Below are 17612 nucleotides of genomic sequence, written 5' to 3'. Positions count from 1 at the left end.
AATAGTATTTAATAAATAAACCAAAGCTGAGAAGATGTACAACTGATCATGAAATACAAATATAGTTATTTGAATATGCTTACAGCATGCACTGATGCCATGTTAATATTTTTCTCCACTGCATCAATTCCTGTCACTTGTGCTCCCATTCTCGCTAAGGGCTGCAAGTTTTAATTAGAAAGAAAAAGGCCAAGTTAGAGTGAGTTCACTAGAACTTATATTATAATGTATAATAAGCATTCATAATAACTTAGATTGACTATAATAAGCATTCATAAGTTAGAGTGAGTTCACTAGAACTTAAAGAACCAATTTTAGGATTTATCATATACGCTATCTAATAGAACAATTTTCTTGTTCCTATCAACTTTCTCTTCGACAAATTTCAAATTTTATTCAATACATTTAGACTGTAACGCATTGTTACCCTGAACTTTCTAACATTAAGTTACATAGAACATTATTGTAATGTCCCCAATTTTACGCCATCTTGTCCTGCAAACGTTGACAGTTTTCAAGGTTTTCCATAGCTTTCTTGATGCGCTAAGAGGATTCCAATGTTCTTAGTAAGCTCAGTTCTCAGTTTCAGAGGGTTTCAACAGCAAGTGCTATATATAGTAAGTGCTTGCAAGGCACCGATCTTTTTGGGTTATTTTGGGTTGTTCTCTTTGGTCTTCAAAGAATTTACTGCTAATTATAGTAAGTGCTTGCATGACACCAATCTCTCTAGGCTCCTTTGGGTTTGTTCTCTATGGTTCTCGAAGAACATTGCTAATTCTGGTATGTGCTCGTGTCGACATCAATTATCATGTTTTAGCTTCTACTGGTTCCAACATGTTCGATTCTCTACTTCTAGTGTCTTGTCGAGTTTCCTTAAGGTGATGGAAATTAATTTAATATTTTCAGCTAGGTGTTTTAAAAGTGACTTTTTAATACATAACTAGCGTTAAATATTTTGAAAAAACAATCTCCAAGTTGGACACCTTGGCTAAAGAGGGGGCATAAGTTATTTTTAAAAAGTTATATGGGGGCCTTTTTCGAGGGAATTAAAGACTCAAATATTTGAAAAACCCTAATTTTTCCTTCCAAGCTCTCTTCTATATGTTGGAGTTTGGGCTCTCATTTTGGTATACAGAATTTGCAAACATAACAGAATGTTGTTGGAATGAACAGAGAAATTTCTTCTGGGTGCTGTTGAAGACGAAAACCCTCTTTAATCTACTGGTTTTGGTGGTGATTGATCCACCTTGTTGGATTTGGTATTTTTCAGTCAAGAAATACATTGTGTTTCACAGAGTTTGGAGATTCAGGTCTTTAGAAAGATGAAATCTTCATGGGTTTCTGATGGCTGTTTGGACCCATATTTATTGTAAATTTTCTGCAGTGTTTATGGCATTGTTTTTGGTGTATTTGATTTAAATTTACAGGGATATGTTGCTAGTCAAACCCTTGTTTTCAAGCTGGTTCGTACACCTACAATCTCAGTGCCCTAGTTGGTGGGTTGATCCCATGTTTATGCGTATTGCTTCAAATGATTATGCTATGCTGTGTGACCACTTCCCATGAGAATTTGTGAAGGTTTCCGTTAAGTTCAGATCCACTTTCCATTGTGGATATTTTGGCCTGTGTGGATGAGGGTTTCATGCATAGCCATCTTATTGGGGTGAAAAATTCAGAACTGATAATGCTGTTGTTTTCAGACCACTTTTCTTGGAGTGGCAAATAAGTTGGAGACATAACTGCCATGTTGGTGATTACATGGTATTGCCTTGGAGTGTTTGGGAGTTTATTGCTGGATATTTCAAACTGTAGCTGAGGGTATTCATGCGAGTTTCAGACCTGTTTCTTTCCACTCAGTAGTTTAGATTCTAGACCTTAATGAGCTGTTTATGACGCTTATATGAGGTATTTCATGTACTTGTTTATGTCTATTTCAATACCATGAAATGACTCTATGCCTGCAAATGTCATTTCAATTAAAAGTTGATATAATCAGCACTTGCAAGATTCAAATGACATAATACTTATTACAGCAGTGACCTAATACATAAATGTTGTTTATTGTTAAGTTACTTGGCAAACTTTTTAAAAAAATCAGGAGTGCATATTACAATTAAAGACTGCATTTGAAATCTATGTCAATGCTAACAGTATAGGTTTATGATACCTAAAATCTTATATACTCTAAAATACTTTCAATTTAAGAACTCCCCAAATTTTAACAGACACTAACAATAATTCAAGTTTTATATCCTATCTATAGCAAACCAAGCAGTGATAACCATGCATGAGAAACATTAAATGCTTAAAAATGTCAACAAACTAACTAGGAATCTCTGAAGATGAAATCACCAGCCCATCCATAAAACATATGTATGCTCCTATACCAAGTCGGCCATAAAGTTGCGTACTGGAATCTATCCACTTTCACAAAAAAAAAAAAGACAAATTGAAAAGTAAACTATATTTGTATACTACAACAAATCAATCATTTTCTGCACATTTACAATGATGATTACTTCTTTCCATTTCCACCATCATAGACTTCAGAATCTTAGATCCTTTCACTAGGCACCTCTCATTACCAAAATAGCTCTTTTGTTAGAATTATATTTCTTTATACTGTTAATGGTCAAGTTAGTAGGTATAGGTTGTTAAGACATCTTAAATGTCTACAGTTGTAGGTAGTTAGAAATAGTTGATTTCTTTAATATCTACTCTGCTTGGTAATTCCTATTTATTGTAATCTTTTCTCAGTTAATAGATATTGTATTTTTTACCAGTGAATCTCTGATTTTCACATGGTATCAGAGCTAGGGCAAAAAAAAATTTGAAAATTTTTATAATCCTAAATTTTTTAATGAAAACTTTTTGTAAAGAATTTTTTTTGAGAAGATCCCGGCAACAGAACCAGACAGAGGCACTGGAAAACCCTAGGCAATTTTTTTTGAAAAGAGTACAAAAAAAATTCTTTACGAAAAAATTTCACTAAAAAATTTAGGATTCTAAAAAAAAATTCGTACTCTATCTCTCTCAGTTATCTCAGGAGGGTTTGGTTGCTGGTCTACCTGAGATCCCAACTTAAAATCATGGAGTTTGTGGAGCCTGTCAAGCTGGGAAGCAGCATCGGGCACCATTCTCGGATGGTGACTCTTGGCGAGCCTCCAAGGTCCTTCAATTGGTTCACGCTGATGTATGTGGGCCAATGAACACTCCATCTGTTACTGGGTCCAGGTACTTTTTATTATTTGTTGATGATTTCAGTCGGAAAATGTGGGTGTATTTTCTCAACAATAAATCAAAAGTGTTCAATACATTTCAGCAATTTAAGGCCTGAGTTGAAAAAGAATCCGGTTCTCAAATTGTCACTCTAAGGTCAGATAATGCACGGGAGTTTTGTTTCGCTGACTTCTCTACATTTTGTGCTACAGATGGCATTAAGCGCCAACTCACCACACCATACACCCCTCAACAGAATGGTGTCATTGAACGTAGGAATCGCACCATTACTGAAATGGATCGATCTATGATGGAGCATCGCAATGTTCCTAAGAAATATTGGGCTGAAGCAGTCTATATTGTAGTCTACCTCCTGAATCGATCACCTACACATGTCATTAAGAAGATGACCCCTGAAGAAGCCTGGTCAGGACACAAGCCTAATGTAATGTCCCCTTTCTAGGCGATAGGAGAAGAGTAGTGGGATGGTCTATTATTTGGATCTCGTGGGCCATCAAGACGCAGAGCGATTCCTTTCAGTGGATTGACAAAGGTAGTCCTGAGCTTTATATGCCATTTTGAGCAGTTTCAGGCATATTCCTAAAATTTAGGAGATATTCCTAGATTTTAAGGGATGATTAGGATTGGTCTTGGACGTGCTTGGAGACTTTCTGGGATGATTGAGAGACTTTTGTCAGGTTCCTAATTTTTAGGAGGGTCTCCTAATTTTTAGGAAGAACTTCCAGATCAGCAACAGTTACCAAGAGGTGCTTATAGATGAGTCATCAAGACTCAGTTTCAGGTTCATCGGGATTTTCGTCTACACTTTATGAGCATCCCTATAATTTAGCGATGTACACTTGGTTGGCATCAAGGATTCAGGCTATATCCACCTTTAGGTGGTCATCAACAAAATACAGTTCGAGGTTCAATTGAGTGTTTGGGGGAATAAAAGTCTGATAATATTTAATCATACATATCATGACTTAATAAAAAATAAATATGAAATAAATTAATAAATAATTTATTATTTATTGAATAGATGGGTGGCGATCAAGTCTATTTTCCATCCTTGGCAGAGTCATAGATAAATAATTCCTCATGTGAAATAAAGTTTCTTTTAACTTGGTGGGGGCCGCACTAAGACTTGGAAGTTTATTATTTTTTTTGGCAACTATAAAGGCATAAAATAATCGATCCCCAAATATTTCCTGCACTATAGTCTCAAGGGAAAAAAATATTTGTTTTGAGCCAATAAGAAATTTATTCCCGTGAAGACTTCATCATGCGTGAAATATTTCTTTTCCAATGCTAGGAAAACTGGGCAATAAAATTAAATTAACCAATGGGAGGCCAATCGTGTTTTTTTCCAGCAATCACGAACTGGGAAGTCCTGCAGTTGTGACTAGTTGCAGTAGTGGAAACGGCAGTGTTTGGCATAATTAATGGAACTATTTTTTTATCACAGGATTCCCCAGGGGAAGTCGATGGTAATAAAGGAAATTGACGGCAGTTAGAAGGGATTGGAAATCGATTATTATTTTTCAGCTCTCATGAAATTTTCAGTGCATGACTGGAATTGCTCTAAGGACGAAATCCCTTAGAAGTTTATGAATTGGATGCAAAACCAAATTCGCTCATTGGGAAATCCATACAGGATTCCCAATTATGCATACTGGATCAGGTTACAGGTCAACAAATCTTCAGGTTAACTTCCAGGTTGGACGTCTAGGGTTGCTGTGCAAATATCTGAATCTGATGATCAATTTGGACAATTTGGCTATAATCATTATTGATTTCAGGTCCTGCCACAACATCATTATTTACCAGCACTGCATTATTTCCCAGTGATTCTCTATTTGCAGGTGGCGTATGGTTTTCTGGAAGCAAATTCAGATTGATTATTAAGTTTTACACCACACTGGAAGGGTGATTTGGATACAAAAAAGATCAACCAGCAAGGGTTCATCACTGAAGTGTATACAGCAAACAGGAGGTCAATCCAACACTTAAAGTCATCAACCACAATATTTCATTTATTCTTCCTTCAATAGTATCGCCCAGCTGGAGCAGCAATTCGATCCACTGCAATAAGGGCATCACAGCATTCATAATTAATGATATGGAATTTAAAACTCAAATCGACCCTGTAGCTGTTTAGTAGATATTCTTGCTTTGAACATTGCATTTATCAACAAATTCTAAAAAGACAGTGCTGGAGCCTCCAGGTATGAGAATTCTTGACATTTAATATTCTAATAGTTGAATCTGGAAAATTATTTGAAGATGTCAATAAAAATCAGAGTTCCAAATTGTAGATCACACCATGCTAATTTGTAATAGATGCTCAGGAAATGTTATTCTTATGCATGTGATGAATGTTAAACCCCTTTGATTTTGATATTTGGTACCACACTCCTAAGTAAAAACCAAAATACCAAAATTGCAAAGTTCAAAAAAACTAAGAAAACTCGGTGAAAACCAGAAATCAGAGATGACAAAAGGTTAAAGTCAGAATTTTTGATGAACAGCTAGTTTGGCATCTTTTACCTAAAGTGGACCATTTGAAAGTCTTCAGTTCTACTGCTCATGTATAGATTCCAAACGCCAAGCGTGCTAAGCTGGATTCAAAGAGCCAAACACTTATGTTTACTGGTTACAATAACAAACACAAGGCCTACAGGTTGATTGATGTGGAGACAGAGCGTCTCATTTTCAATCACGATGTTGTGGTTGATGAGACTACTGGTCCATTTATGCTTTCTACTACTCCTAGTCCTGTGACTCAGTCTATGAAGACTTCTAATGTTGGAGTTCATCTTCCTCTTGGTTCCCATGATGGGAGGGCTTCAGAGCATTCTGACACTGAAGATGAGGAATCTACCAATCCAGCACCACCTGATTTTTCACAGGATTCGCATCCAGATGACTTTGTTCAAGAAATTCCATGGGACTTCCTCCAATGCCAGATGTTGGTACTTGTACCCTTGGGCCAAAATTGTGGGCCAAGACAATAGGAGATCTTCGTGATGATGCGCTTCTTGAGGATAGATCGGTTTGCCGAAAGAGAAAGCAATAGAATACAGTCAACTTTGCACTTATGGCCAACATCCACAGCATCCATGAGCCCCAGACATATTCAAAGGCTAAAGGTATTCCTGAGTGGGAAAAGGCTATGCAGACAGAATACCATAGTCTTCTGAAGAATAACACTTGGGTTCTTTCTGATCTGCCTCCTAGGAAGAAACCTATTAGTTGTACATGGGTTTATAAAGTTAAGTATCATGCAGATGGTACTTTGGATAAGTACAAGGCCAGATTGGTTGCTGGTCCGAATTTTCAGATTTTGAGTCCTCATAATAAGCCCACATAACTCTATTTCCTTTCCCTTTTGGCTCTCAAGGGACAGTCATGCTTTGCATCGTAGGGTCCTTTCCAGTATAAACATAATTTCTTCTTCCTTAGATTATTTAATGTCTCCCTATCCAAAGGTGCATCTGCTGAATTCCCTTTTTAATCTTTGTTATAATCTGATTTTTCTTTGTTCTTAGAGAAAGATTTGTTATCTTTGAAAGAAGAGGATCCTTTAGATGAAAACTTACTTTGTGAAGCTGCAAGTTCCATGCTCCCTGCTTTCTTCATGGCTGTTTGGAGTGTAGGTGGATCAAAAGCCTTAACCCAACCCTTCAAAGGTTCCAAAAGTCCTTCAACAAACAACACAACCAACCGCTGATTTGAAATATTGGTAACCAAACAAGACAACTTTTGAAACTCTCCAATGTATGCCTCCAAACTCCCCACCTGTCTTAGTTGTGCAAGGTCCTTGAAATAGGATTTTGGATCCTTTTTATCAAACCTCTCCACCAACAAATCAGCAAACTCCTGGTAGGTGGTGATCTCATCATGTTGTAAGGCAATCAACCCATTGTGCCAGTACTCGTGAGCAACTCCATCAAGATGCAATGTAGCAAATTTTATTGCATCTCCCTCAGTCATAGGCCTCAAAGTGAAGTAGTTGTCCAGCTTATGTATCCATGACCGTGTTGTGACTGCACCACTCCCATCAAAGAAAGGTAAAGTGAGCTTTCTGGTAGCAAACTCCAAATCCCTGTGCTCATTTCTAGGCCTTTTGTCTTGCCTAGCTCTGGTGGTCTCTCTCTTTTGCCTCATATACTGATCAAAGTTCATGTGCTCCCTGACACTAGGAGGTAGCAAACTCCACTCATCATGCACTGTCATAACATTATCTACAACCTCAGCCTCCCCATCTCCTCTTCCTTCTTCTTGTGGTTCATCTCTCAAGAAGTTGTGTCTTGTAGGCCGATCAACAGTGCGGGTAGCTGCTCAATGTGCTCTGGGAGTCTCAACTGCACTCTTATTATCTTCAGGTTCCAAATTTTGCCTTCTCCTGTTATTTGTCTGATCCAGGTTCTGTCTTTAGGGATTACCCAGTTGTTGAATGGTTGTTGTAAGTTGCTAAAGTGTATCAGCTATCCGTTGTTGTCCATCCTGTAGCCCCCTCATGGTTGCCCTTACTTCTACAACCTCATCACGGGGTGGACTGTTCTCTCTTTTGTCACCCATGGTGTCCTGCTGATTATCAAAATTTTGTTTCCTGTTCAACAATGTCATGTCCCCTCCTGGATCGTTATATATATACGGAGAGAAAGAGAGAGACCCTAAATGAAGAAATTATTATTATTAATTAATATAATAATTACCAACGAATGATTATTTAAAATTCATTAATTAAATATTATTTATGAACATGATTTAAAAATTAATATTAATTTCTTATTTATCAAATAATAATATAAATTTTACAATATTATATTATTGACAAAACATAATAAAGTAATTAGAAAACAAATATAATAATAAATAAAATTCAGAAAAACAAATATTCAATAAATATTAAAAAACAATAGAATAGCACTCATCCTAATCAATAAATAAAGTTGATTATTAAATCAAATATAAATAAACTGCTGTTGTCAAAGATTGTTCCCTCACATTAGACAGTGATATTCAGTAATGTAAGACTAATACAAATTAAATAGTTTTAAGTTTTAACTACTGATTTTCATATCTTTCAACTAATCGATAAAACTATGAAATCATTGATAATTACAATCATCGTTTGGTAAAGCATATGACCGGTTTGGATTAGTAAGGCAAATGCGCGATTAAAAGAAGAGATACGATTTAGTATTTGAAAGATACGTCTTTTCAATATGACCGCTTCATGTAAAGGTATATATAGAGGGTTTAAATAAAGTGTAAAACAAAAAAGGGGAGGGAGAAGGGGATGGAGTGTGTGAGAAAATAATTCTGAGATTACAACTCAGAAAATAAAGAAAATAAAGTAGTTCTCAGACGTGGGTGGTGCATGTCATGAAAAAGAAATATATATTTAAGAAGTGTAGTGCGGAATACAATGCTGGAATAATAATTCAGTAAAAGTGTAATCTTCGGGTGTATGTATAAGGGGAAAACTGCGAACACAGGTAAGCAATAAATGAATGTTTTATTATATATGTTAATGAATATAATTAAAATATATATGTTAATAAATGAATATCTTAATATATATATATATATGTTCATGAATATAATTAAATACATATTTTAATATATATGTTAATAATTAAATGCATATTTAATATATATGTAATGAATATAAGTAATGGATATTTTTAATACATATGTTAATGAAGGGATTTTAGGTGTTAAGGAATATGTAATCATCTGTTAATGAATATGTGAAAATATACTAATGAATAGTTAGGAATATATGTTAAGAAATAAATGTGAATATTAGATAATGAACATTTTTATGAATATATGTTAGGGAATACAAGTTAAATCAGGAATATATAAATGTGGATTATGGAATGGAAAATAGTAATAAAATGCAAAAATGTATTATAAATGTGATTACATGATGGAGGCTATAGGGAGGAAACTCCCTTAGTCTAAGGGAGGGATTATGATAATCCCTAGGGCAGTATATATACTGAATACTTATATGCATATGTATGGCTTGGTTGACTAAGTTCACCAAGAAGAGACGGATCTGATCGGTCCCCTCTGAGGACTTGGGTGATGAGGTGCATCACCCAAGACAGGAATCGAATTAACCTTCGATTTCCTGGAGGGCTTGGATGTAAGAAATTACACCCAAGATAGGAATCAAATTAACCTTTGATTTCCTGGAGGGCTTGGATGTAAGAAATTATATTCAAGACAGGAGTCAAATTCACCTTCGACTTCCTGGAGGGCTTGGATGTAAGAAATTACATTCGAGACAAGAGTCAAATTCACTTTCGACTTCCTGAAGGGCTTGGAACCAAGATGGGTTCCAAGAAGGCGAGCCTCACAGTCGCCTAAGGACATATCTTCGTATGGCATTCGTATCCTTTTTATTAGGTAAGAATTGGATTAGTGTTAATTAAGTATTTCGAGTTAAATTGCAAGTTAGATTAATTATATATATACATTTGTTGTATTCTAACAATCTGTTTTACAGGACAGTGATCTCTAACTAGTAGGGACATTACAAGCAATGCCCTTTTGCGTGTATAATATCTATGAGGACCGATTTCCAATGGCTGCATATGAAATCTTTAACCCTCCAGGATGGCAAGATCAAAGCTCTGATACCAATGTAAGAACCCAACATGCTCTAACTGCATTTACTGGAGGAATGACTTATTATAAGTGCTGGTCGAAAAAGCAAGGACAATGGTTGTAGGTAACTCCAACAAACAGCAGCTATGATTTCTTCTGATGATGCCAAGTCCTCTTCCTATACCCTGTGCCCCCTTTTGTAATTTTATTGGAATTTATGGAGGGCTCCTCTACCAAAATCGTACCCTTTCTTAGAAGATGAGGTATGGCTGCTGTTGGGGTTACAAAACATAGACCGTACAGCCTTGAATTCAATGCCAACCACTCCCCAATCACTGCGCCTAAACCCTTCAACAATCTGCCCACAAATCTGATAAGAATACTGCAATAATATAACCCAATCAGCTCAATATTGACCTCTGTGTGAAGCCAATCTGTCAAGCAATATCAGGTGAATATTTCACACCCTCTAACTGCTGCTGCTGCAGAGAAGAACCAGTGCTCTCCAATGCCGATAAGCTCAGAAGACTGCAGAAACCCTTGGTTTTGCACAAACTCCAATGCTCCAAAGAAATAACAAGTAAAAACACCAAAACATAATGAAGTTCAATTTCTCCAGCAAAGACTTATATTCTCTCAAGAAGAACAATTTCCCCAAAAAGCATTTTAAATAACATTTAAAATAATATTTCATTTTAAACTTAGGAAATCTTTTAATAATTCATTAAGTTTGGCATTTATAATTAATTGCTCAAATGGCCCCCTTTCCGATGATGAATTGACCCTCAACATTAAGTCACTTAAGTTATAATATAAAATTATATTATAACTTTATAATATAAGCTCATAACCATTAATGTTTATTTTAGCCAAATAAACATTAATATCTCCTTTATTACTCAGCATTTTTGCACGTCGTCTGAACTAGGAGCTGAAATGAGGGAACTGCATATGACCATACCCCCTTACTAAAAATAGCAGGGGTCCATCTCTAACTTACTATAAATAGTAAGTACTGCATACGGAGTCCTATAGACCTCAAAAGAACACCAATCCTGCATAGCTCTGACCACTGAATAAGTTGCATCCCTCAAGGGACCCTCTATCCAACCTCATTAGCCTACTAGGGTCTATGATAGGCCAATCTGCACAGCTGATTGATGTCAACTAGAAGGGGACATCATAGTTAGCTATGAAAAGAGAGAGGGAAGCCCATAGCCACACCATCAACTTGCTCATAAATAACACCTTGGAAGGAGACGAAAGTAGATCTTAGGCATAATTCTACCAAGTTCTCCAACTCCACAGAAGATTTGCACTTGACAATCTCACTGGAATCAAGAGTAGGGAGCTTAGTAAGATGTCAAAACCTAGAAAGATGCCATTGCTCTCTAATCTTTTGTCCTTGACAAATTGGACAAATTGGTAAGAATCTTTGATGAAGAGTTAAAATTCCTTATAAGAGGGGCAATCAATTTAGCCAAGTGAGAGTTTATGGTAATCCACAATGCTTCTGAGACAAATGCCTACTTTGTGAATTTTGGGAACTCCACAAATGCAAGGAGTCACCTCTTTGGACAACAAGTGGCACTTCTTGGTTGCATCATCGAAAGAAGAACAGCCAATCATGGATCTAACTTTTTTTAGGATTTTGGAGCAACAACTGTGAGATAAGATCTTGTAGCTACTAGAATCATATAGAAGGTCAAGAATTTTAAAGACGTAGTCAAACTTGATTATTATGACAATGGCATTATAATTATCAGCCTTGGAAATGACTAGGTCATTATTACCCATTAAACAATCTTCTTTGCCTTCTTTGGCACTATCTGAAGGAAGAGAGCAAACTACATTCTCAATTTTGATAAAGAAATCGACATGGGCAATGGAGCGAGGCGTCACGGCAAAGCCATAACCTCACTTTATGATGTAGGAGCATCCCTGGTTCTTGGCAATCTTGCATCAACCAAAAACATTTCTTTTCAGTTTGTTTTCTGTTTTGCAGTTTCAGCATTCCTTTCTGTATTTTCTTACATTGGCTCACCGGATCTTGTCGAGCTGGATTTTGCTTGTGGATATGATCATCCTCCTTATTCCTAAACCACGGAGCATTTCAACCATTTTCTGGCAAGTTATTGATTCCGGATTCTGAGATATTTTTCTGGCTTTGGACACCGGAACCGCCTGGACCTATTTTGCTATTGGAGAGTCTTGCGGACCCTTTCTGTAGCTTGCGGAGACCCTGTTCGTGGATTCCAATGTTCCTTGGCGTGTGGCCGACCTTCCCTTTGATCTGCACTTCATCCTTTGGATTTTCCAGAGTAATCTCTTTGGCGAAGGTCGACCTAGTGTTTACACGTTTGATCTTGTTCTTTCCCTCTTGGGAAGACCGGATCCGTCTAGACCATATAAATCAATGTAATTGAGCATCATAATTCAGTTAGGAAGAACATACAAGACATATCTTAAGATTAGGTGGTCTGCAGTTGACCAATTCTGTAATTGAGCATGTAAGTAATAGGCCAGCAAGCCAAATCTTGTAATCTAAATGTTACTGGTTACCTATAATCAGTTTTCATTAACTAATTTGTTCAGTTTTGCATTGCCTCCATCATATCCTCTTGTTTTTGTTGTGTTTACTCTTGCTGCCCAGTCCAGATTGATCTCTTCGAAGTCCCTCCTAACCGGTGACTGCATCACTTTAGGAAGTTGAAAGAAAGCTAATCTAAGAAGGTTGTCGATAGTTTGATAACCAATTTGCAGTTCCAATCGCATAGTTGAGGAGAACAAGGAAAACGAGGCAATGGATTCAAGGGTTGGGTGGTGAATGGGGCAGAAAACGTAAGGTTGGCAACTCAGGAATGTAGATAAGAGTGGGATAGAATGGGGTATTAATGAGAAGTAGTTAACTTTGTACATGGAGTTCGTGATATCATTAGAGTGAAGAGAAAACACCTTAGCTATGAGGGACGTGTGGGGAGACCAAGACATGATGTGGGACAAGGATGATAACATGGTTGATTGAGGATTCAAGTTGGGAGTAATTTGAGGAAAGTTGGAATTTGCAAACAAGAAAATGAGCTCATTAATGCTAGGCATTGAACACACAGGTTGCAAATTAATAATGTTAGCACACATACCTGACAAATCTGGCGATGAGCTTTCAACAAAGCTTAGACCTATTGATTTTAGGGCAAATTGTGAATAAATAATGTCAGCGCACATACTTGATGAGCCATTATAGGAGAAATGTTGTAACACGCTAGCCTATGCATGGTCTCTAGATTGGACGTGTTGAAATGACAGCCCTTCTGGTTTCTGACTACCAGTCGAAGCAAACAACGATGCTGAGAAAGTCTTGCGAGGGGATGGAGTGGAAACGCAACCAAGAGAGGAAGGTTGTCTGAGGTGCGCAGTACGGTGAGGACAAACTAACAAAGGAGAGATAGATGGGTACGAACAATGTTGGTCGATGTTGTGAGAGGTGCAAACATCGCGGATCTGTATGGTAGTGGAGAAAGGGGCTGGGAAGAACCACCCAAAGATTGAAGAATAGATGAAACTTGAGGAATGGACAATCGGGCAAATGAGGTTAAGACAACTGCATCGAGGGTGGAAGATATAGCGGATGAAGGGGTAGAAGCAAACAACTGAGAGGCCAAACAATCAAGTAGAGGTGAAACCAAGGAGACGTGAGGAAGAGAAACCAACAAACCAACATCAGATGATGACCATCAAAGAAATTGTTTCCTCAGCGACACACAAAACTTTTTCTTTTGCCTGTTGATACTCTCTTCTTGTCGTCCCATGGCCCGCACATATGAAGTGCTATCAAGGCGCACCCAAAGGTCAGAGCCATCATGGCAACATGATGATGTCATGTATGCTAATATCTTGCATTTGCCCAATCAAGGGCATGCTAAACCATCACATAACCTTAACGAAAAATTTGAAAGTGTTTGGCAAAATTAAGGTTTTTTCCTCATTGAAACCCTCGAAATCTAGGAGTCATCAATAATTATCTTTAATAATGAAGATCACTTTGAAACCTTAAGACACTCAACAACAACAAAAAGATGAGTTTTGGCATTGAAAAATCTTGTTGCTATATGAATGAACTAAGAACAATTTGATATGACAATACCCTATCATTCATATGTGAATTTCTGAGAATTGATCAACACCCTAGTGTTTATTGTTGTATCTGATAAATTAAATAACGAAAGTAACAATACAAATGACAATGCATACCAGATACAAGGGTAAAATATATCTTTATGAAAGATCCCTCATGGATCCCCTAGCTGATCTGCTGTAATTTTTAAAATAATAAACTATATTTTCCTGTGATTTTTGCTGATGGTCTTACAAAATAGAGAGAAGTTGCAGAATGTTTGGTTTCCTTTTTGTATTTTTTGAATATATAAGCAAGTAATGAATAAAGAACAGCAAATAAGGAAGGAAACTGAAACAAGTAAGAACATTCAATTAAATCAAAATTGATACAAATCCTACCAGGCAGATTTCTGATTTATAATATCCAGATTATTCCCTACGCACTGGGGATGTGCTTACATCCAAAAATGGCACCAACTGAAGGGTAGATGATGAACACAAACCAAGAACACCAGCTATGGCTGAATGAAAGTCTTCACCACTTCCAGCGTATACTGTACCTGCTGTAATGGTGGCATCAAGCTGAAACAAACACGCCCCAGCTAGGAAATTCAACCACCCTGCTGAAACCCTCACCAAGCAATCTGAATCTCCACAAGGAATAGCGCATACACTCTGACCAATAATGCCAATGCCAAAATAATCCACTGCCAATCGATAGCTGAGGGCTACGTCCTAGCCAGTACCAATCATGGGGTTTGCGTCCCAAATTGAAGAATTGCTCTACCAGAGCAATATCGCACCAAACAAGTTTTCAATATGTAAAAGATAATGAGAAATTAGGTTTCCTTCTCCTTATATCTCTTTCCTTCCAAATCGAACCCTAAAGATATCTGAAAAGTGCGCTTTAATATAAAGTCATATTTCCCAATATTGGGCGGCCAAGTATAGAGAAAACACCACTTTTTCAATATAAAATAACTCCAAGCGCCAAAAGGACCCTAGCAAGTGAAAATCATTTTGAAAAGTTCAAGACCTTTCCAACGAGCTATAACACATGGGCATACGAATCCAGATGAAGCCAAAAACCCCTTATTACTCCGAAATGACTATAGACATAGCCTTATTTAAAATATTAAAACACTAACTTAGGAAATATTTAAATATATTAAAAATATAACTTAAATAGCTACAGAAAGCTCCAAACACACCAAAAGCCTGAAACTGAACCTGTCACCTGTCTGTGGCTGATGTCGGAAATCATGGATCAACTGGCAGTCCCTTCCCTAAAATCTAGGGATGCTCCTAGAAACTAGGGAACACACCCTGTCGTCCTGAAACTGAAACCATCTGAAAGGTCATGAATAACCTCGCGACTGGCAACTGTCACGACCTCCTAAAATTTAGGGATATCCCCTAAAATCTAGGAACTGCTCCAAACTGGCTCCAAACTGCCTTTAAAGCCAAAATCCAGTCACGATATGCACTGAATGAGTCCCAATCAACCTCTGCTAGCCTACGAGACTCCAATGATAGGCCAACTCCTCCGTCTCTGATGTCCACTCTAGAAAGGGGACATGACACTTTATTTGCAGATGAAATTATAATACAAAAGAACACAAGATATGGTCAGCCAAGGATTCCAATTCATCTGACTATATACCATGCTACCTTCCTTGACGATACATAACATATTTCAAGGGCTCAACGGTTGCCAAGAGGAACACAACAAACAAATAACTTCCCGAGAGTGACAACAAATTTAATTTGGACAATTACTACATTGTCGAATAACCAATATTATCAAACATAAGAATAGGCATTGTACACAGACTACATCATCACCCCCAAAAGAAAAAGTCATCTTCTAGACAACAAGCATACATCAAATAACATTCAGGAAGACTAGTAACAAGAGCGTAGACAATGACTTGTACTGAGCAACACCAACTTGTAGTGTACTTGACAAATCAAATGGGGGTCTAGGTGCCATGCCCCCAGTGGGGTCAAGGGGCAACACACATGATTTTCGTGAAATTTTAAGATGCTAATAACAATGCAAATGAAGCCAAAAAATAGCAATTTTAGAGTGTTTAGCCAGCATATGTGACATGTCCTAAAGAATCCTTTTTGTCGTACTATTAAGAAAAGACACCGTCGAGTGGTGAGAGAATTTGTTTGCTGCCAATGAGGTAGTACACTGAGAAATGTATGGAGAATATGCCTTGGTTGGGGATGGCATATGCAATCAAATGTGTCAAACCATTCCCTACCAAAACGACTCCAAGTGTGATCTTACGGTGACACAAGAACAATTACATGGTCGTACGTTGGACAACTTAGCATGTGTCATACAAAGCCGCAATATGAAATCCGTAAACTATTCAATCATATAGAAGTGTGAGAATAATTCCATACTCTACTTAGTTGTACACAATGAGGAATGAGGAAGTGGATGTTGTACAAAAGGATAAGTACGTGGTGTTGATGTGTATAAAGTCGCATTGCTACAAACTCCATCCGGCCAACGCAGAATAAAATGTACTCGCTGAGTATCCTATCCTCTCTTGAGATAAGGAAATCCCTAATGTTGTTTTTGCTTGATCCAAGGGGATGACCTCAAGGTTTTGATTGTCAAGACTTGACTGCGGGATTACTCAGTGGTTTGATGTGTTTTGCTGGAAACACAAAGGGGACTTACGGTGAGATGGACAATTTTCGGATGAGTTCCCTAAAATTCTAACAGTCTTGCTATCGGTTGATTTCAGTTGGATTGATACTAATTCAGCAAGACTGTGGGGTTTCTTGGTAAAAGAAAAGGGGAAAAAGAGGGATGGGGAGAAGAGATACAGAAAATCTAATTGCTTAACTAAGATAGCATTTTCAAGAAAAACAGACAGACACCTCCAATTAACCAGATTTAACACTTATCAGCTATTTAAGCACAATGTTTGTAAGAATCTAGTGCGATCTTCAAGGGAAAATAAGTTTTCATGCTATTAAACATAAATTCAGAATTTTATCATTCATTCATTAACTGTCTAATAACCGAACTAAGCATATGAGAGGGTTCAAATTTACCATGCAAAGGGAATGACAGTCAGTCAGTCCTTAATGGTATGAACAGCGAGGATTCTATCAGATGTTTATCCTATAACGCTATTGAAAAATAAATGACATAACAGAATAATTTAAATGGTGAAGAAGGAGACCATGCACTCACAAATGAAATGAAAACAATGTTAATTTTCCATTAATCCTGTGTAAATTTCGCCAGAGCTTCAATAACAATCCTTGCACTTCTTACCAAAAACGAGGGACAACCGGTCCCTTTAAATAGATTTCCCAAAATAGATGAATGGCCAAGATCTAAACTAAACAAGTGGTCCAGATTCATCTATACAAAAAGGTACCCATACCCATAAATGTAAGGTAAATATCAGCAACCACCCAAAGGGGAGCAATAACTACCTAAAAAGGTAATTAAAAACTATCCATAACAATTCAAAAAGTGCACATGCACAAAGTTTAAAGTTTACTGTTGACTTGGCAGTCAAATATGAACTTTGGCCAAAAAGTGCTTTTTCAATTTTAAAAGAAAAATGTATTTTAAGAAAGCACTTTTTCTTTTCCAACTTCATATCCTC

The 17612-nt window shown here is 37.1% G+C and overlaps 1 protein-coding gene across 2 annotated transcripts in view; it reads right to left on the bottom strand.

Moving 5' to 3' along the window:
- LOC131034260 (ubiquinone biosynthesis O-methyltransferase, mitochondrial) overlaps window positions 1–17612 on the bottom strand; it is a 178494-nt gene that overhangs the window by 92716 nt on the left and 68166 nt on the right. For both annotated transcript variants that reach the window (XM_057965693.2, XM_057965692.2), the window contains exon 4: window positions 84–161. In XM_057965693.2, the coding sequence (XP_057821676.1) occupies window positions 84–161 (78 nt within the window). The remainder of the gene's footprint in view (window positions 1–83; window positions 162–17612) is intronic.

The sequence above is a fragment of the Cryptomeria japonica genome, chromosome 3 (assembly GCF_030272615.1).
Source record: "Cryptomeria japonica chromosome 3, Sugi_1.0, whole genome shotgun sequence".
Taxonomy (NCBI): Eukaryota; Viridiplantae; Streptophyta; class Pinopsida; order Cupressales; family Cupressaceae; genus Cryptomeria; species Cryptomeria japonica.
Note: the sequence above shows the minus strand (reverse complement) of the source record. Positions and strands in the feature narration are given on the sequence as shown.